This window comes from Chlorocebus sabaeus, chromosome 8 (assembly GCF_047675955.1).
Source record: "Chlorocebus sabaeus isolate Y175 chromosome 8, mChlSab1.0.hap1, whole genome shotgun sequence".
Taxonomy (NCBI): Eukaryota; Metazoa; Chordata; class Mammalia; order Primates; family Cercopithecidae; genus Chlorocebus; species Chlorocebus sabaeus.
In genome coordinates, this window is record NC_132911.1 from 17,175,493 (window position 1) to 17,198,169 (window position 22,677).

The 22,677-nt window shown below is 38.7% G+C and overlaps 1 protein-coding gene across 11 annotated transcripts in view; it reads right to left on the minus strand.

Annotated features, from left to right (window-relative positions):
- MTUS1 (microtubule associated scaffold protein 1) overlaps positions 1–22,677 on the minus strand; it is a 164,825-nt gene that overhangs the window by 41,295 nt on the left and 100,853 nt on the right. Inside the window, exon 1 of one of the 11 annotated variants that reach the window (XM_007961747.3) lies at positions 12,399–12,827. The exons of the other annotated variants lie outside the window; for them this stretch is intronic. Within the exon in view, the coding sequence (XP_007959938.1) occupies positions 12,399–12,519 (121 nt within the window). The 5' untranslated portion in view covers positions 12,520–12,827. Of the gene's footprint in view, positions 1–12,398; positions 12,828–22,677 lie in introns of those variants that run through there. 11 annotated transcript variants of the gene reach the window in all.

Here is a 22,677-nt window from a genome sequence, read left to right on the forward strand (position 1 = left end):
TTTTTTAAAGCACATGCTAACACTCCAAATCCAACCCAAATGCCACGCTAAGTGATTATTCCCTTCCTGTGCTCTAGTGCCCTGGGAATTACCCTGTTTTACATAAAAAACTGTTCAGTCTTGGAACCATTTCAAATGTGTCAGTCATTTTGAATATCAAACAGAATTGGAAAAATAAGAAATGAATTGCTTAGCTTCTTGAAATAAACAAGCCAAGTAATCCAAACAAATGTAAATTTGGAAAAAAAGACACAAGAAACTAAAAAAAAAAAAGTTTCCTTATTCTAACAGTCTTTCATTATGGCATCTACATTCTGTGGTAACAAATCTAAGACAACTTTTAAAGAAATTTAGTAATTATTTTCTCTAATTTTTTGGGAAGAGGCAAACTATTACAGTGATTGCTTAAAGAAAAATAAAGAAACATCAGTACTCATGTTCTAAGAACAAATGGCTAAATATATTGAATAAACTCTAAGTTAAAAACAGGAAAAAAGGCTCTTATTTTCTATGGCTGCATTACATGGTTCAATAACTCATATTTGTATTAATATTGATAATTCTCCGTTCTAAAATGACTAAAATATCCATTATTTCACTGTGTCTTTGTAATACTTGATGAGAGGAAGTATTTATCCATTACTCTTTATTATTAGCAATTAATAGTAGCTTATGAATAATTGTCACTTCCATAGATGCAGAAAATAGCCAAGTTAATATATTACAGTCCTGAAGGGCAAACAAATTACTAGTCACTTATTGATGAAAAAAGCATCTAAATATTTGACCATGAGATTAGTATTCTTTGTCATTTCCTAAATGCTTTTAGAAATTGTCACATAACAGGTAATAATAATCCCACAGTGTTTCACTGATCACAGCGTGTTCTCATTTTCCCTCTCTTTTCATTCTCCCAATGACCCCAGGGGGACGAGGGGGCTCACAAGTGTGAATGGTCTTCCCTGGGTATAAACAACTCCTATGGGAATCCAGATTCAAAGTCAGGACCCAGGCCTCTAATGCCAAGCCTCTGCTGTTCCCACACATTTTGGAAAGTGGATTAGGTGGTGACGTAATATATGACATATATAAAAATAAATATTTATACAACAAATGTAATAATATCTTGCTTTAATACACATAAGCCCGTTATCTATCTGATAACTCATTTTAACAAACCCACATATAAACATCTATGTGTTATATAATTTTATAAACAAATATTTTTAGATCCTTTACTATCTAGAATTTACTGCAACAAATATAGACACAAGTTCATTCTCCTGATATCATTTGTATATGTCCTACTAAAACTTACTTAAAAATTCATTTATTGATAACTGCTTTATCATTTCCTGAGTCCTGAATAACATTTGGCTCTCTTTCTAGAATTTCTATGCTAATGAATGTTATTTTAAATACAATTTCAGAGCTTTAAAACTGTCAGTTTAAAATTATTTACAAAATCTGAGAGGTGAATCTTTTATATTAATATTTTGGAGAAATATTCAAGATTCTTGCTTTTTGATCATAAATCCGTAACAAAAATATCACAGAATACATGTAATTGTACTAACATTGTTTACTTTTGAAGAGAAGGTAATAGGAATCAGATAGCTAAAAAGTATCCTGAAGTATTTTTTATACTTTTTAACCATGGGATAAATATATTACCTCTTCAAAAGTTAAATATAAGAAGTAAACAAAATTACTTTTAAAAGACAGTTAAAGTGAAATTTGAGGACATACATTTTTTATGTAATACTTAGCTATCAAGGAAATAGTCTACGTAGAATTTTTCCTTGGGGAAATTACACAGCAATCTAAACATTACACAGGGTTTGTTAGTGATTACTCAGAATAGCTTTATGATTAAGGAGGAAAGAACACACTATGTATTCGTCTAAGAGTACGTGTCTTCAAATTTTAAAATGAGAGCAAATGAGCAAACAGACTGTCCTCTCTGTGGAGCTGGAAATGCGCGCTGTGCACGCAATCTTCCGCTCCATATACTGTGCTCCCTAAGGATGAAGTGTGACCACACGGCAGCCGATGACCCAGTTTCCAGTTTCCACATGCTTCCCACTCTCTCCCCACTCCTGGCTCAGCTGCAGATCAGAGATGATGCAAGAATCTCCAATGATGCTCAAAGCCCCAAGGCTCATCAACAGGTACTTCACAGTACTGAAAAGCCAGGGGTTTCCCTTAAATCCTGCAGGATTCATTACTTACGTGAAATTAGCGTAACATCAGCCAAACTTTGCCCTTACCCTCGTTTATCAGCATGTTACTGTTTTGATAATAAAGCTTTTATGCAAAAGTATAAATTATTTTGTTTATTGTACCTATTAACAGAACATGTTCTGATTTCAAAGGATCAATTTAATCAGAAATCTTAAAATTAAATGTTAACTTCTACATCGATTCAGATCTCTCTCAACAAGATAATGACCACCCTCAGCTGTGATCCAGCCTTACTGGGACTCATTCTAATGAAATGGCGACCTCCATCAGGAAAACAAAGGCCAGAACCAAAGATCTTGGCTCATCTGGAAAACAGCTGGATAACACTGTTGGCTATCTTTGTTCTTTCTACTCAGAAACCTCAATTTAATAAAATTTAAAACTAGTGCAATGAAGTCATGTATCATCTTCTTAAAGAAAGTAGTTGGTTAAAGAGGAAGATGCCCATTTCTCAGGCTCAAGTCACTTAGGCAAACAGTCCTCCATATCCCAAGACCAAAAACAATTTTGAGAAAAAAAGCCTACCCATTCAGACACGGACTAACCATCACCACATACTAGCAGCTCAGGACGCATCCGTTCTACGTCAAACAAGCCACACATTTCCGCAATCTGCTGGCTTTTCACATTAATAAAATCCAGTCAGAGAGGAGACCTACTGAGGGAGATTGCCTTGGGTTCCATGAAACACAAACTAAACACAGAATTTGGAAAGGAATGTTGTCTACTTTTGGGTATACTCATTGACCTACTCACTCACTCATGAAATATATTTATTAAAATCTACCATGAGGGCACTGCTGTGGTGGGTGTGCACCTGCCCCGGTGCTCTGGGGGACGGGAGAAGTATCACATAAGAGGGTGGTATTGCTCAGAGAGCCACAAAGACACCAAAGATCTCTGCTGACTCATGTTTCCCTAGCGTTCACCTCTTCAACTCCAAATCTCAACCTATCTGTAGAAAGGTGACAGTCACTGACTGGATGGTATGTGCTTTCCACAATGTATTGCATTAAAAACAGATGTTTGTGGGGTTGACAAAACATAGGTTATGAACTCAGAGGCCGGCGAGGGGTGTCTCTCTGCTAGCAGTGTGGACAGACAGAAAACTCCCTTCTATCTGCCTCATCTAATCGTACACATCTAAAAGTTCTCATAGGGACACCTACACACAAGTTCCTTCAGTCAGGGTTTCCCCAGCATCTGGTGGCAGGTGCTTATCCTGCCTATGCAATCTTACATATAGTTTTTTAAAGTTATCATTCATGTCAACTATTAGCTTACGTTCGTATAAAGTTTTCCAGTGTTCCTTTCATTAGCTGTTTACTCTAAAAGAGTTAACAGTAATAATTCAGGAGACATACAATATTTTTCTATTTCTAGGTAGATACGGCATTTACTGAAAATGGACAATTTTAAGCTCAGCAAAGCACAGTGTTTAGACATTTAAAATTACCCAAGCCAGGCCAGGCGCAGTGGCTCACGCCTGTAATCCCAGCACTTTGGGAGGCCGAGGCAGGCGGATCACGAGGTCAGGAGATCGAGATCATCCTGGCTAACACGGTGAAACCCTGTCTCTACTAAAAATAAAAAAAAAATTAGCCAGGCGAGGTGGCGGGCGCCTGTAGTCCCAGCTACTAGGGAGGCGGAGGCAGGAGAATGGCGTGAACCCGGGAGGCGGAGATTCCAGTGAGCTGGGATCGTGCCACTGCACTCCAGTCTGGGTGACAGAGCGAGACTCCATCTCAAAAAAAAAAAAAAAAAAAATACCCAAGCCAATTATTTTTGGGGGGTGGGAGGAGGACTTAGGATGCCTCAGCATTTAAACTTTTCATTACTATATTGGTAGAATTTGTTGCAATAGCTCATATTATATGAAAAAGGGTTCTACTTCTTTTATTCATATAAAAAATTCTTGTTTGGGTTAATTATGCTTATAAAATTTTTTTCCTGAAGCAACAGTCCAAACTCACCCTTAACTATTTTTCACATAGTTGGCAGGAAAAAAGCAAATTTCTCATACTCTTATGGACCTAAAATGGACTACTAACTCAAAGAAGAGTTAACACAAATTCACCACATTCAGAAATACTTTTAAGAAGGCACTGCCTCCCTCCTATAGCAACCAAAAAAGCATGACACTGGTCTAAAAATAGACACACAGATCAATGGAAGAGAACAGAGAACCCAGATATAAAGCCACATGCTTACAGCTAATTGATCTTTGACAAGTCAGCAAAAAAACATACAACGGAGAAAGGACATCCTATTCAAAAAATGGTGCTGGGAAAATGAGAAGAGAGAAACTGGAGCCCTGTCTCTTATCACATGCAAAAATGAACTCAAGACAGATTGAAGACTTACAACGTAAGACCTGAAACAATAAAAATTCCTGGGCAGGGGCGGACGAGAAAAAACACTGGTCAAGGCAAAGAATTCATCACTAAGATCTCCAAAGCAAATGCAACAAAAACAAAAATAGACAAATGGGACTTAAACTAAAAAGCTTCTGCACAGTAAAAGAAACAGTCAACAGAGGAAACAGCCAACCTATAAAATGGGAGAAAATATTTGCAAACTATGCATTTGACAAATATCTAATATTCAGAATTTATAAGGAAAACCAACAACTCAACAAGAAAACATAAAACTCCAATAAAAAATGGGCAGAGGACATGTAGAGACTTTTCTCAAAAGACGACAGAGAAGCAGCCAACACATGCAAAAGTAGAACATACGAAAAAATGTTCAACATCACTCATCATCAGAGAAATGGAAATTAAAACCACAATGAGATACCATCTCATATCAGAATGGCTATTACTAAAAAGTCAAAAAACCATCGATGTTGGCAAGGATGTGGAGAGATGGCAATGCTTATACACTATTGGGGGGAAGTGAATTAGTACAATCTCTATGGAAAACAGTATGGAGATTCCTCAAAGAACTAAAAACAGAACTACCATTCAACCCAGCAATCCCATTACCCGGTATCTTCCCAAAGGAAAAGAAAAAAACAGACTATCTTACAACAGAAACGAAAATTAAAATAGCCAGTTAAATACTAGAAATATTTATAATACAGACAACAAATAAAAAGAGAACATCATTCTCAAAATACTAAGCAGTTAAGGACAAGCAATTTGGAACAGAGGTGCCTAGGACTCAGCTCACCAGGGAGAAAAAAGGCAAATCTCTCACCCAAAAAGAAAGCTCTATTAGTCTTACTTTTCCACAGAGCCACATAATTGCTGATGTTCATAAAAAGGACCTTCGTGTACTAAAATAACCCAAAATATTGCTTAAACACAGAAATATGATATTAAATATTAGATATCTTTAAATCACATCTGTTGTGTTTCTAAGAAAATAATATGCATACATTATTAATAAAGTATTATTCTTAGCTCTGAAAGATGTTTTAAAGCTCATAAAAAGTATATTACTTTATTTGTAGGGTAATTCTCTATTAATTAACCAGAATACATTGTTCTAACGAAACATTTACTATATACAGCTTGCCATGTTCCTCCAATGTCTCTTGAGGAAAAACACTGCTATCCTTCCCATTCTGAATGCTACTCCAAACCATAATTAATTATTTCCTTTCCATTTGTGTGTGAAAATGGACACCACGTTAAAATGTAATTTAGTGTAATAAAACTCTAATTATCTGAAACTTGTCAGATTAGGACGTACGGTCTCTTTCAACACCTCACTTTTAAAAACTTACCAAAATCGGCCAGGCACGGTGCCTCAAGCTTGTAATCCCAGCACTTTGGGAGGCCGAGGCGGGAGGATCACGAGGTCAGGAGATCGAGACCATCCTGGCTAACACAGTGAAACTCCGTCTCTACTAAAAAATACAAAAAACTAGCCAGGTGAGGTGGTGGCGCCTGTAGTCCCAGCTACTCGGGAGGCTGAGGCAGGAGAATGGTGTGAACCTGGGAGGTGGAGCTTGCAGTGAGCTGAGATCCGGCCACTGCACTCCAGCCTGGGCGACAGAGCGAGACTCGGTCAAAAAAAAAAAAAAAAAAAAAAAAAAACTTTCCAAAATCTTACCTATTGTGAACAAAACTTGCCATTTAACACTTTATTGTCTTCTTCAACAGAAAGCTGTAACTACAAAAGGGCAGATTTTCATGTCACGGCAAAGCTACAGCTCTAGAACTGCCACGGCTACCGAAGCTTGGAATCAATCCACAACAAAATGATTTCAGCATCATACCATTCATAATACCAGTTTTTAGCTAACGCTTGTCTATGTGGCAAGAGTCCAGCAAAATCCTTCATGACTGCCTTCAAGGAGGCTGAAAGGAAGAATCTGGATTCACAGTAAGATAACTAAGGGGCAGTGAAAGGCTACATCTCACATTCTTCTTCATCTTGGTCCTTTTGATTTCTTCTGCATTCTACAAAAGCCTAAATTTTATCTTTTCACATGCAAATTCTAACATATGTGGTATTTTAATGGAAGCTTTCTAATATGGCCTCACTGACGTCTACATTTTGTGGTACGAAAAACACAAGAGAAACTGAAGTTTATTTACTGTCACCTTAACGGTACATGAATAAATGCCCTCCTAATCCATAATACATCCATAAATGCAACAATAACATATTAAGCATACAAAAGCCACACTTAAAGTTGAGCACATTCCTTCCCAATGTATTTTATAACTGAAAATTCATTCGAGAGATCAAAAATCAAATATTAAGACTTACATCCAAACAATAAAACAACTTGAAAGTTTAACTGGAATCATTACAAATACGTAATCAATGCCCCTCCAAAATGCATAGAATAAACAGCAAGGCCTGTTGCAAGATCCAACTTGTTAAATAATATACTCCCCTCATTTATAATCAGCCAACATCCGCTTGAGAAATACCTGTTCTGCCTTCTCTGTGGCAGATACTGCAATAGGGATCTTAACATTTTATACCTATCTGTGCGACAGAGACTAGAGAAGTCACAGGCTCTATTTCCCAGCCTCCCTTCCAGGTAGATACAGTCATGTGACTGAGACCCGGCCAATGAGACGGAAGCTTAAGCGACCTGGCACCACCCCTTCCTCATTTCTTTTTCTTCCTTTCTGGAGCAGCCACTGTGAGATCATGAGGCAACAATCACGAAGACAGGGCTAAGAAGACAGCAGAGATGAGGATCCACTCAGTGGTGGAGCCACTAAACAACCTCGAAGCTGCTTTTCTTCAGGGGAGACAAGCTGCTTCTTAGTGAAGCTATTAATTCCATCTAAAAGGAGTCGAAAGTGAATACCAAATGCAAGAACATAATTTGATGAATTTCATTGTAAAGAAACGCATTCACATTCTGCCTGCCTCTTACTGAACACCTGTTTAAAACGGTTCTCTTCATGAACACAAAGAAGGGAAACAGACACGGGGGTCTATGTGAGGGTGCAGGGTAGGAGGAGGGAGAGGAGCAGAAAAAAATAACTCAGGTACTGGCCTTAATACCTGGGTGATGAAATCATCTGTACAATAAACTATTCATTGTACAATAATCTGTACAACAAACTCTGTGACATGAGTTTACCTGTGTAACAAACCTTTACATGTATCCCTGAACCTAAAAGTTCAAAATATAATAAAATAGCAAAAGTAAATGGAAATATTTTGTCCTGATACTAACTCTGCCATTCCTCGATATGTATGTACACGTGTTCCTCCTCCTTTGTGCTGCAGTAATCACATTTAATGTCACTAGCTCAGCAGAAAGAATTCTGTCCTTAGTGTACTGAATTGCCTTCACTGGAGTCAAGAAGGAAATTAACCTGTGAGGTTCAAATGACACTCTTCATAGTAATTAATACAAGAATTTCCAGCTTCACAGAAAAACTGACTGCTAAGTGGCAGGGAATAAATTCTTAGCAAAGTCTTTTCCTTCCCCTGCCTCATTGTAAAAATAGAACGAGTACGCTGAGGTAAAATTCTGAAAGAGACGGAGTTTAATACTTTGGTAAGAAAGACTATTGCTGACCTTTCCCCACGTCAGGGAAGACATCACTGGACTTCTGAGATTTTCATCTGCGCCTGAGGTCCTGCAACATCATGCACAGCTCCTGACAAATTCTCTCCTCTCCCCTATTTACAGCGGAAAGATAGCCTTGATCCAACAGCACGCTTCACCAGTGGTGGACACCACCCAGCAATAATATATCAGAGTGCCCAGTGCCCAGGTGCCAGGTCGCTTAAGCTTCCGTCTCATTGGCCGGGTCTCAGTCACATGACTGTATCTACTTGGAAGGGAGGCTGGGAAATAGAGCCTGTGACTTCTCTAGTCTCTGTCCCACAGATAGGTATAAAATGTTAAGAGTCCTACTGCAGTGCCCTCTACGTGGGATCAGTGAGAAAGCTTATTCTGGCTGGATCTCTATAATGGCCAGCCCCCGTCCCACCACATTCTATGCTCAGAAATATTATAACTCTTTTGTTTCCTTGAAGGAGCCCTTCCTCAAACCCCTCCAGGCTTTTACATGCTTTTTTTCTCTGTCTGAAACACTTGGTTCCTTGGTTAATTCTCCATTTCCTGAGAACGCAACTTAAAAGGCACTTCTACTAGAAGACCTGGATTAAAGGTACCTCCACCTGCTAAGAGCTGGCTGGGCACCGGTCCACACCCTGTGTTATTACCTGGTGCTCTGTCTCCTTCTGTTAAACAGTGGGCTGTGTGAAGGCAGGGTCCATTTGACTTACTCCCAGCCATACCTTCAGCACCTACCATCATGCCTGGTACACAGTACACGTCTAATGGGTACTTCCTTATGAAATGAATGCATTAATCTGTAATGCGAAAGACAGTTTAGAAGCAAGGGAAAGGCTGGAGGCACAGACCAAATAGAAAGCTTTTCAGAAAGCCCAGTCAACATCTTAGCCTGGATTATACAAAACTGTTCATATTTGGCCACTTTTTACTTATTAGAAGAGTAATTTTGTGTGTGTGGTTTTTTAAATAGAGACAGGGTCTCGCTAACTCTCCAGGGCTGGTCTCAAACTCCTAGCCTTAAGTGATCCTCTTGCCTTGGCCTCCCAAAGTGCTGGGATTACAGGTGTGAGCCATTGGCACCAGCCAAGAAGAGCAATTTCAATGCTCCAACATAATAGTGCCTGAACTAGGGTAATGGCAGGGGGTAAAAACAAATAGAGATTTCAAATGATGGAGTCTTAAGAGTTTGGCAACCAATTCATCGTGGATAAATCAGGACAAGTAATGAATCAAAGGTGGGGTATGGCCAGGCACGGTGGCTCATGCCTGTGCTGTAATGCCAGCACTTTGGGAGGTTGAGGCAGGCGAATTGCCTAAGGTCACGAGTTCCAGACCAGTCTGGTCAACGTGGTGAAACCCCATCTCTATTAAAAATACAAAAAGTTAGCTGGGCGTGGTGGTGGATGCCTGTAATCCCAGCTGCTCGGGAGGCTGAGGCAGGAGAATTGTTTGAACCTGGGAGGTGGAGGTTACAGTGAGCCGAGATAGCACCAGTGCACTCCAGCCTAAGCGACAGAGCGAGACTCCATCTAAAACAAACAAACAAAAAACAACAACAGAAAACAAAAGTGGGTTCTGATGAGCAGATACATGGTGTCATGAAAAGAAACAGATAATTCAGGAGTATTAACTGAATTTAGGAGGTAAAAATAAGGAGACAATTCATTTAGATAAGATGAATTTCCAAGCAGAGTAATACACCGAGGGTTTTCAAATCTTCAGTCAGAAAATTCAGAGATTTTGAGGCTAAGGAGAACCTGGAAGTCATCTCATGTGATTCCCTTATTTTGTAGCCCTGTGAGGTTAGGTGCACAGGGCTATTCACTTGGTCACTAGCAGAATCAAGGCTATAATCCAGGCCTCTTGGAATCCAGGTCAACACCACTGCACAGAGGCAACCAACACCACTTCCTTCACTAAGGATACAAACCCAAGGTACTGCTGACAGTCCGTTCAGATAAGAGTCACTGCGACGGTGTCAATACCCACTTGACGGACGATTTCTCGGACATTAAAATGACATAATACGGATAAGCCCACAAAAGACTGATATTGGGAGTAAGCAGAATTATATTCCTTACAGGATTTTAAAAAGCCTCCAACACACAAAACACTTTCTCCATCCCTGCTATTCCTTGGATCTAACAAAATTACAGCAAAATTCACAGCTGGAAAATATGCACGCCAAAAATTCTAAATAGAGGTCCCAGGTTGTAGTCCTATCTCTGCCACTTACTGTGCGCCTTTGGGCAAGTGAATTCACCTCTCTGGGCCTGAGACTTCCTGGTATAAGACAGATTAGATCACCTCTTTGTGAACTCTAGCTCAAAAGATTATGATTGCAAATCAACAAAAAATAGTTTTACATAAGTTTAGAAAATAAAATGTGCCCAATACATCACTATTAATCAAACTCTGGTAACAGAAGCCTTCTGTCTTTTGCTTAAGCTGTCTTGGAAAGCTACCTGCTTCACAACAACACTACAAACAACTCAGAATGTCTACTACCAGAGCACTGGTTAAGTAAATCATGACTTATCCAACAATGGAATGTTACAGAACTAATTTTTTTTTAATGAGGCAGATAAACATGTGATCACATGCAAATCTAAAATACATTAGCTTTAAAAAGGTATAGAATATATAGTACGCTTTTATTTCTGTATAACAAAAAAAGAATATAAAAGACCTACGTAGATTTACACGCGAGTGGAAACGTGCAAAGGCACTGTACAAGCAGCCTGAGAGTGGCTGTCTCCACGGAGCGCAGGCAGCGACCCTGGGTAAGACAGAGGCTTGCCTAGGACTGCACAACCTTCCACACTGTTTGATTTTATTTTTAACTTGGGGTGTGGATTGTAGTTTTTTTTTAAAAAAAACTCGTTAAAAGCGATGTGGAGCTACTTTCAATCAGACAAATTATTGCAAATATAGGGAATATAGGGTACCCTTTAATTCCCCCCCCCCACCTATTAATTTTTTCAGTTGGAAGGGCTGCAGCGGCCCTGGGCTGGGAGAGGAGGGCCACTGTTGACCACCTCCTCACTGCCTCCCCCATTTACCTTCAGCTGGCAGCTCAGACTGAAAGGGAGAGGCTGGCAAACTCAAATGACAGGTCAAGGGGAGTTATGAAACACGAGAGAGAGGGGCTGGAAAAAATCAGAATTCTCCCACAGAGAAGGGAGATGCCTCTGGGAAAACTAAAAACAGTCAGCTGAAAAAAACTCCCCAGGGGCAGAGATGAGCCAAGTGCAAAACAAGACACACGAGGGGTCACATGCACATGAAGCAGAAAAAAAAATCTATTTACATCCTCATCAAACAATCCTGCAACACCTAACACCAACCAGCCCAAAACAAATGTAACAGCACCCCAGCTAACATATTTTACAGAAGAAAACCGATTTAATTCACTGTGGTTGTAAAAATCATCTAGAACAAAAGTAGCAATGTAGGCCAACCCAATCCCCTAAAAGTGAGCAGACAGGTCACCATGTGCCTAAAATATATACTAAATTTATTTTCATCTTAGGCACAGAGAATGAAAAGCAGATACAAACATAAACCTCAGGGGAAGTATTTTGAGATTGCACATGTTATTACTATGAAGACTGGAAAACTAGATTTGCGATTCACTTACTACTTCCCCAAAACCATTAGGATGTTTTCTGTCAGAAGTGTTTAGAATAGGGAAATCTTTCAGCATATTACAACTAACTGTCTAATCTGACTGAGAAACTATCCAGTGAAAAAGGATGGAAACCTTCTCATCTACACAGGGGAAAAAGAAATATTCTTCTAAATTTACCTATGTCCTATTTCCCAACCACTGGAAGTAAAATATAATTTAACAGGTGCTGATTTTCACACATTTGGCTGGTGACAGAGAAAGAGCTAGGGAACACCAAGGCAACAATTCTGTCTTCCATCAACACACACAACACAATCTGCTGCTAAAAGTAAAAGTATTATGCACTTGTGCTGAAGCAACAGAGAACAATTTTTAAATTAAGCCTCGTCTCTCATTAGAGAGAGCTTGGTTTCTCCAATTATCCGTCTCCTTGGAAAAACCTCTGATAAACATCTGCAAATTAATGAAGACGTCCCCCATGCAACACTAAGCAGAGATGTACGCAAGACAGACCTGTGTGGAAAACAACAGTGCTTCTCCTAAACCCTGAAGGAAGTCGAAGGTTTCGAAGCAATCCTTTGGCTGTCAGTCGTACGTGAATGGTGGATAAGGAGAATTTGGGAGACAACAACATGTCTTCGGAGCAGGTGGCGAGATTTCACAGAAGAGGCGATGTCCATGCACTGTCACATACTGTCTTTTTAAACTCAGTACTCTTCAAGGCCAAGAAATTCAGTGAGAGGAAACATGCCTACACAGCAAATGTCACTCCACTAGAGAGGCAAAGAAGAAAAAAAATCCCCCAGGGCTAGCCAAGTGTTTCTGGCTTCCGTTTTCACTTCCAGATGTTGCCAAAACGATGCTCTTCCTCTGAATAAAATCTCCTTCCTGCAGGTCCAGAAGCCGCCTCTGAACCACATCACACTGTGCATGCTTGCGGAGTTGTTAGGGTTTTCATCCGAGACGGTAAAGGGGAGGAGAAAGTGGGTGGTCACAGGAGCTTTAGAGAACAACCAATAATGTCACAGATACTGTAACCACTTGAAAGATCACTAGGGGAAATTAACTACTTCCAATGCCTGGTGTTTATTTCATAATTAGAAAAAAATTAAGATTTCCTGAAAGTACAATGTGTCCTGATTTTAACATTTTTCACTCCTTATATTTGCACTAATAATAGGAGCATTTTTTTCTCTAGATATTTTTCATGTAAACTTATATTTAAGCCTGGTATTTTGGAAAAGGTTTTTTTTTGTTTTGTTTTTTGTTTTAAGACTTCAGGCAATAAATGTTCCCAACTACAATATTTAAGAAAATTTCTATTCTAATATATTAATGATAGATTGTCAAAAGATTAAAGTTCAACTTTAATTCCCACATGCTGAGGACCTCACAAATAGTCACCAATGAAAGATGAATACGGTTTCTCTACCAGAGGTAATATCAGAGTTCCAGAGGAATAGTCTATCAGATTGGCATATTCTAAAGATTACATTTATTGTGTGAGTAATTTAGAACATCAAGTGGGCTCTTACAGCGCTCTTTAAAGACTAGGAGTGTGAGGAGGGCACAGTTATCAGTATCTTTTGCCAGTTATCTACTAATTTTTATTTCAGCAGAGTGGCTTGTAAAAGCATATTAAAACACAATGGCAAAAACCAAAAAAACCTGTAAAACAAAGATACGGATCTGAGAATTAACAACAATATGCCCACTTAAGCTAATTCCAATAAACCACAAATAGCCTCAGCTCTTAACATTTTTAAAAAATGTTATAAAGTACAACAAAACAATGTTTTAAAAATGTCCTATGCCAGTTTCCAAGATTTCCTAGAAAATAAGACTCAGAAATAAATGCAGAATTGTTACCATAAATAACACTAGTAAGTGCTACTAAAACCGGCAGGAAGCAGTTCTTTTAGAAATTCTATAGAATAGGTTATGAAGCGGGGAGGAGAGAGGGAGGAAGGGAAAATTTAAGTAAGTCCTCTTCCCTCAGATCCCCTCCCTCTTTACTCAAGCCCCCAACTTGCCATTTTAGAGGCTGTCAGCAACGGAGACAGACCCAATAACCTGTCCAGGGCTCCTGTGAGAAAGATACACCTAGTTCATACACTGATGGAAAACCCGCTAAATACATTGCACCATGGCAACTGAAGCCAAATGATCAAGGAATTAAAGTCAAGGCAAGCTGCTTTTAGGGGTTGCCTTTTACTTCATCCCAGTTTATTATTAAAAAACCTAAACACCTTTTCCTTCCAGATTCTACCTACTAAAAATATACCAGAACCTTTTCCTCTACCCCCCAAAACCTTGTAAAAACCAAGAAATCAATCAGCATTAAAAACATAAATAGAAGAACGGAGTCAAATTTTGATATGATTAAAAACAGATATGCCACCACTCCATATAGTAGGAGGCGGTTTTTCTTTATTTTGGTTGTGTCTGCTGTTTATTCAGTAATAGTAAATTCTAAATTATCCTTTTTCTTTTTTTCAGATGGAGTTTCACTCTTGTTGCCCAGGCTGGAGTGCAACGGCACGGTCTCTGCTCACTGCAACCTCCACCTGCTGGGTTCAAGTGATTATCCTGCCTCAGTCTCCCAAGTAGCTGGGATTACAGGCGCCCGCCACCATGCCTGGCTGATTTTTGTATTTTTAGTAGAGACGGGGTTTCACCATGTTGGCCAGGCTGGTCTTGAACTCCTGACCTCAGGTGATCCACACACCTCGGCCTCCCAAGTGCTGGGATTACAGGCATGAGCCGCCGCGCCCGGCCTTAAATTATCCTTGTTAAAAGGGAAGTTCTTTAGACTCCCTAAAAGAAGAAATTAGCAATCTAATCACCAATTAATCAGATTTATTAACATTTTTACTTGAATTACATTAAGCTATAACCACACATACTAAAAATAAACATTCTTAATGATATCTCTTAACAGCAGAGTAAGAAGCTGCAGGAGTAAACTAAAACAGTTCCAGTGAGGAGGAAAAGCCAAAAGTCATTCGTTTGTACAGTGAAATACACACACAAACATAGCAAGGTGAATTCGACACATGACAGAACTGCACAAACTAGGTTTCAATTCTTTCCCAAACATAATCTGCCTCCTGGTGGCCGTGCAGCACAAGTGCACCAAAGCAAGGGAGCTGCCCTGGCAATCCCTAAACATGAATGGCCATTGCTTACAATCTACTGCTCCAAGCACTCTCTTACACACTTTATGTTTGCTCATTTAAGTAACCGGATAAGCAATTACTTTCAGGTCACAACTATTTTTATACTATATATGCCTCTAGGAAGAGCCAAGATAAAAAAAACTGGTTCAAAAAAATTCTTTGATTATTTGATCATCTGTTACCACTCAGGCACTCTGTATTTTCTGAAACTGAACGAATGTGAGAGAAGTACCTAAAAGAAGGGTCTTTGTTATTTTTTAAAGTCTTAATTTAAGAGGAAAAGATACGCATCACTTGAGGACAAGAGAGGAAAAAATAAGGAAATTTTAGTGCCTAAGGTAGAACAGTTTGTAGTTGGTAAAACGTTAGCTATGAGTCTTTATGAGCCGGGTGTGGTGGTGAGATTACATGCCTGTAATCTCAGCACTTTGTGAGGCCAAGGCGGGTGGGATCACCTGAGGTCAGGAATTCAAGACCAGCCTGGCCAACATGGTGAAACCCCGTCTCTACTAAAAATACAAAAAATTAGCGGGGCATGGTGACAGGTAAGAACCACTTGAATCCAGGAGATGGAGGTTGCAATGAACAGAGATTACACTACTGCACTCCAGGCTGGGCAACAAGAGCGAAACTTCTCCTCACACACACACACACACACACACACACACACACACACACACACACAAAAGATGAGTCTCTATGAAGCAGAGCCTGTGTTAGGATGACAGTGGAAAACAAAACCATGATTTAAAATTTTATGCAATGTAGGATCTCAACTTCAAACAAAAAGGATAAAGTATATTGGAGCAAACATGCCAAAATGTCAGCAATGCTCTGGGAGGTGGAAGAGGCAAGACTTCTATTTTTCTTTATTATATGTGTTTGTACTTTCCTTTTTTTCAAAAATCCTGGAGCCAGAAAAAAATTAAGAAATTTAAGTGTTAGAATAATTTTATAGAAAGCCTACAAAATGACCCGAGTTTTCATAATGACACAAAGAAAAACAAATGATGTGTAAAGTCTATACTAAGGCTTAAATAACAAAAGATGATGATACAAAATGTTTGGTAAGTCAATATGTTGTAATATCACAGTATATTCAAACAAACAAATTCCACTGAAATCTGCATAGAAATGTGTTTTTTTAAATCAGGGATTTAGAAAACAATGTCATGATTCTAGACAAGATTCTAGCATAATCTGTATAGTGTGCTTAGATGCTACAAAATGCACTCAATTTGTCTGTTATTGTTAATTATCATAAAGAATGAGGAAGATTAAAATTTAAACCAAGTGGCTTGTTCGGAGATTCAAGCATCTCTATCCAATCAATCTTCTTTAGCCTAATATGGAACATTAATCTTAACATTTATTTCCTTACTTTCCCTAACACAGCATTAACTGCAACATTTTCTTCATTTTACTCCTCATAGTCTTTAATGTAATAAGTTCAATTCGCTATTCCAGTTGTATAACCTTCAACTTAAGGCCCAATTTTTCCACACTATCCTCTTCCTCGGTACGAAGATATATTGTAATTATCAAAAAATTAACACAAAGCAATTAGAAAAACAATCAACTTCCAACCACTGATCAATTTCCATTGATAAGCTCTCAAAGAACAGTGATATTGCCTTTCATTTTGTAATAAGCAAAATAAGAGTTTAAATTAAAAGCAGTAATGCTTTCAATTCATGTACAATGTTTGCTTTTTAAAAACAAAAACCATATGTTCATTGTAGATTTGAGACGGAGTCTCGCTCTGTGCCCCAGGCTGGAGTGCAGTGGCGCGATCTCGGCTCACTGCAAGCTCCGCCTCCCGGGTTCACGCCATTCTCCTGCCTCAGCCTCCCGAGTAGCTGGGACTACAGGTGCCCGCCACCATGCCCGGTTAATTCTTTTTTTGTGTATTTTTAGTAGAGACAGGGTTTCACCGTGTTAGCCAGGATGGTCTCAATCTCCTGACCTCGTGATATGCTCACCTTGGCATCCCACAGTGCTGGGATTACAGGCGTGAGCCACCGCAGCCAGCAAGAATTTTTTTTTAATTTAAATTACTTACACATCAGACTGCTCTGCAATTTGTTTTTAAACTTACTATAAGCTTAATAAACTTATTAAACTTAAAAATTTCACACTTATCTTTCCATGGGATTAAATAAGCCTTTATATTGTTATTTTAATGCCTTCAGAAATGTCTTTAAAATGTCAACGAACTTAATTCCTATAAGGTATCTAGGTTGTTTCCAATTCTCCCCCATTGTAAATAATTCTGAAAAGCAGTAAATAAGTAAATGAATTATTTTCCTAGACCCAATTCTGAAAAACAGAATTCCTGGGTAGAAGGTGTTTGCTCTCTGCTGCAGCTGCTGTAATTCACCCTTAAGGAGCTGTACATGTGAGTGCTGTTTCTTACTCTTTGCCAGTACCAGGTACTACCATTAAGAAATAAGCAAGAACTGAGAGCACGTTATTTTAACTCATATTTGGTAAACATTTTTCATATATTCCTTAGTCCTTCATACATGTCTTCTTTTCTGTCCATCCACTTATTTTTCCCTTTCTTTTTGTTTAGTTTTTTTAAATTGTGGCAAGAACACTTAATATGAGATCTACCTTCACAATAAAATTTTAAGGGAACAATACAATATTGTTAACTATAGGCACAACGCTGTAACAAATATCTTGAAAACTTTTTTGCCCTTGCATAACAAACCTTGTACCATTGAACAGCAAGTTCCCATTCCCCAGCAACCACCATTCTACTCTGTTTCTGACTTTGACTATGTTGGATGCCTCCTATAAGTAGAATCATACAGTATTTGCCCCATGACTGGCTTATTTCACTTAGCATGGTGTCCTCCAGCTTTATCTGTATTATTGCATATGGCAGGACTTTCTTCTTTTTAGGGGCTGCATAATACTCCATTGCACATATATGCCATATTTGCTTTACCCTATGGACATTTAGGTTGTTCCCACATCCTGGCTATCATAATGTGGCAATATCCACCGTTGCGGGAAGTCAGGGACTCTGAATGCAGGGGCTGGCTGGAGCCGCAGCAGAGGAAACATAAATTGTGAAGATTTCATGGACATTTACCACTTCCCTAATAATACTCTTATAATTTCTTACACCTGTCTTACTTTAATCTCTTAATCCTGTTATCTTGGTAAGCTGAGGATGTATGTCACCTCAGGACCCTGTGATGATTGTGTTAACTGAACAAATTGATTGTAAAACACGTGTGTTTGAACAATATGAAATCAGTGCACCTTGAAAATAAACAGAGTAACAGTGATTTTAGGGAACAAGGGAAGACAACCGTAAGGTCTGTCTGCCTGCGGGGTCAGGCAGAACAGAGCCATATTTGTCTTCTTGCAGAGAGCCTATAAACAGACATGCAAGTAGGAGAGATATTGCTAAATTCTTTTCCTAGCAAGGAATATAATATTAAGACCCTAGGAAAAGAATTGCATTCCTGGGGGGAGGTCTATAAACGGTCACTCTGGGAGTGTTCTATGTGGTTGAGATAAGGACTGAGTTATGCCCTGGTCTCCTGTAGTACCCTCAGTCTTACTAAGGTGGGGAAAAATCTCTGCCCTGGTAAATTTGTGGTCAGACAGGTTCTCTGCTCCCAAACCCCATTTTCTGTTAAGATGTTTATCAAGACAATACGTGCACCGCTGAACACAGACCCTTATCAGGAGTTTCTGGTTGTGCTCTGGTCCTGTTTCCTCAGAAGCATGTGATCTCTGCTCTGCCTTCTGCTCTTTGAAGCATGTGATCTTTGTGACCTCTTTGTTCATTATCCCCACCCCTTTTGAAATCCCTAATAAAAACGTGCTGGTTTTGTGGCTCAGGTGGGCATCATGGACTTACCGATATGTGATGCTACCCCCAGTGGCCCAGCTGTAAAATTCCTCTCTTTGTACTCTTTCTCTTTATTTCTCAGACCAGCTGCCACTTCAGGAAAATAGAAATACAGGGGGCGGGTTCCCCCAATAGACCATGGGAATGCAAATATCTCTTCAACATCTTGATTTCAATTATTTTGGTAAATAACCCCTTATCAGATGTATGGTTTGCAAATGTTTTCTCTTATCTCATAAGCTGCCTTTTCATGCTATTAAATGACTGCTTCGCTCTGCAGATTTTTATTTTGATGCACTCCCACCTGCCTATTTTTGCTTTTATTACCTGGGCTTTTGGTGTCATACCAAGAAAAATGTCATCAAGTTTTGTCCCATGTGTTCTTTGAGGTGTTTTACAGTTTCAGATCTTATATTTAAGTTTTGAATCCATCTCGAGTTGATTTTTGTGTACTGTGTGAGATAAGGGTCCGATTTCATTATTTTGCTTGTGGATGACCAGTTTTCCCAGTACCATTTACAAAGCGACTATCCTTTCCCTATTGTGTACTCTTGGCATGTTTATTGAAGATTAGCTGACCATATATACACGGATTTATTTCTGGACTATTTTATTTCATCAGTCTATGTTTCTATCTTTGTGCCAGTTCCATACTGTTTTAATTACTGTGTGTTGTAATATACTTTGAAACCAGGAACTATGATGCCTCCAGCTTTGTTCTTTGTCAAGATTGTTTTGGCTATTTGCAGTCCTTTGTCATTCTATATGAATTTTGGAATTGCTTTTCTATTTCTCTAAAAAAAAAAAAAAAAATGACACTGGGATTTTGATAGGGGTTGCATTGAATCTGTAGATCTCTTTGGGTGGTATGTCCATTTAGCCTCTATTATAGAGTTGTCTTTCTCTTGCTGATTTGACAGAGCTCTACATAGAGTATGTGCTAATATTATCTCAGTTTGTTCTTTGCTTATAAATACTGTTTCTATGGTTTTTATTCTCATTTTTTAATTTTTCTGAGACAGAGTCTCACTCTGTCATCCAGGCTGGAGTGCCATGGTGCAATCTCAGCTCACTGCAACCTCTGCCTCCTGGGTTCAACGATTCTTCTGCCTCAGGCTTCTGAGTGCTGGGACTACAAGTGCGGGCCACCACGTGCAGCTAATTTTTTGTATTTTTGGTAGAGATGGGTTGTCGCTACGTTGCCCAGGCTGGTCTTGAACTCCTGGCCTCAAACAATCCACCTGTCTTTGACTCCTAAAGTGTTGGGATTACAAGCATAAGCCACTACACATGGCCTGTTTCTAAGGTTTTTTAAAGCTTTTGTTGTTCTATTATTAATCATTTCTATTATACTAGTGTTCCTGGAAAGATCTTTTCTACTTAAGTCTATATTCTTAGTGTTTTAATTACTTTGTGTGTTTAAAACTAATTTATCTGGAATACTTTGCATACATATGAAAAAGATCTAGCTCCTGCTAAAAAGGTAGCCACTGTCTCAAGAAGATTTACTAAAGGATCCACTTCTCCCAACCCCAACACCAATTGGAAACAGCAAATGTATCCCATATCAAAAGAGCAACTGCTTTTTAAGTATAAGGGGAGAGTTACGATAATCATAAAACAACAGTGAAAAACAGCTTTCTCTCTGCTCTCACCAGAAGAAACCCTGGCACCCTTGGCATCACCTCATCAGCAGGCTTGCAGCTTGCAACCACTTCCCAGCACTTGGCCAAAGAAGGCAAGAAAGCCGCCCTGTTCTCCTGTGCTGTCTTTACTAAGTAACTGTGGAAGGAATAGTGCATTTTCTACCTTCCAAGGCAGACACCCTGGCACCTGAGACTGATGGTCTTGTGTAAAACAAGCAGGGTGCTGGATAAATACAGCTCTGGTATCCCAATGGCTTTAGTGTGTGGTAGAACCAAAGTAATAATAGTATGCTGTGGTATGTGTGACATCTTCCTTATCAACAGTAAGCCCAGATTTTTTTTAGAGTCAATGTCAACTAGAATCCTGCAGCATCATAACCTTTAAATAAATTGCAACAGTTAGACCCCAAGAGGTCGGTTCTTGACTTTAAGTAGTCTCTCCTGCTTGCTTTACGGATTTAAAATAATTCAACTTCCTGGAAAAGAACTCTAAAAGTAAGCCACTAGAATTATAAAAACAATGTAAAAGATCATCATCGTTACCGTTCCTAGCAGCTGAATTAACTATTATTTGAGAACCTTTTATAAAACAATTCTATGATGTCAAATTATTCCCTTTCTGGGAATCATTCCCCCAATACTCCCATGTTTCCAAATGAGAAATTTGAGACTTGGAGAGGCTTAGCAACTAGCTCAAGGTCAGGACACAAATAGAAAGTGGCAGGACCAAGGTTTAAACCAATATCCTGTGCCTTAAAAGTTCATTCTCCTCCTGCTCTTCTACGTTGCCTTATGAGTTAATGGAATTTCTTTAACTGATAGAGGTCAAGCTAAAACAATGACGTAACATTTTAAACTATTATGTTAGTCAAAAAAATTTTAAAATAATATCCAATGCTGACCAAGGTATGATGAAGCCAGCTGTCTTTTATGTCAACCATGGTATAAACTGACATCAAGCTTTTGGAAAACAATTTGGCTATTTGGGTGAAGTGACTGTAAACAGGTACATATTTTGATTTCCTGATACTACTTTTAAGAATCTATCACAAGAAATTTCCCCCAAAGTTGAAAGTGCTAATTGTACAGATGTTCATCATAGAATCATGTATGAATGTGATACAGAAGCACTAAAAATATTCAAAAGTAGTTAAATGTTACTGTATCTGCTAAATGTAAAAGTGATTACTATATGTTAAATGATAAAGCAGGATATAAACTTACCTAAATTTCATTTAAAATCACAAATTTAAAAGACCTAAAGGGTGATTTCTAAACTACATGCTAAACTTTTTGAAGTGTGGCAAACTGCTATAATTAAAAGTGACTATGTTACTAGAACTAAGGAATATGAAGTTGGTCAACTCAACTGTAATCTCCACCACTATTTACTGCTTTAAAATATCTCAAAGCCATAGTGCAACTATTAAAAATTTAACACTCAGAGGAACATGTCTATGTGTGGAGGCAATGTCTTCTATATCAGCTAAAGTATGACTAATTTCCAGCAGGATATGAAAAAAGTCAAGGTGATTTGCAGTCACCGAATATCACAGTGGGGAGAAATCTAGAAATCTGCCCTTTCATTTACACAGAAAACTATTATCAAAGAGGTTCAATGATCCACCCAAAGTCATTGACTGTCTGGACAACATTTTTCAGCATCAAAGTTGTCCTTCCAAAGTGAACACACTTTGTTGTGGTCCTCTGTCCACAATGTAACTTCTCCTCGCCAGGCTCCTCATAATACCAGGTTAGTCTTAAGTCATAATAACTAACCATCAAGAACAACAACCTGGGAAAGTCATGCTTATGATTTTGGGAAAATACACAGGCCTACCACACAAACTAGATTAAATGCAATGTTGACCCCTTAGAATACATTCTATATACTCTACAGAGTCATATATAGATTCAATGTAACAGGAATAATTAAATTAGTATTATTCGATTTATTACGTTCCTAAAATCTCATGTGACTTCATTACAGAGACTGACAAAAGCTGATCCTAAAATTCATACAGAACATCAAGGCACCCAGAATAGCCATAACGATCTTGAAATAAAAGAAAAATGTTGAATGACTCACATCC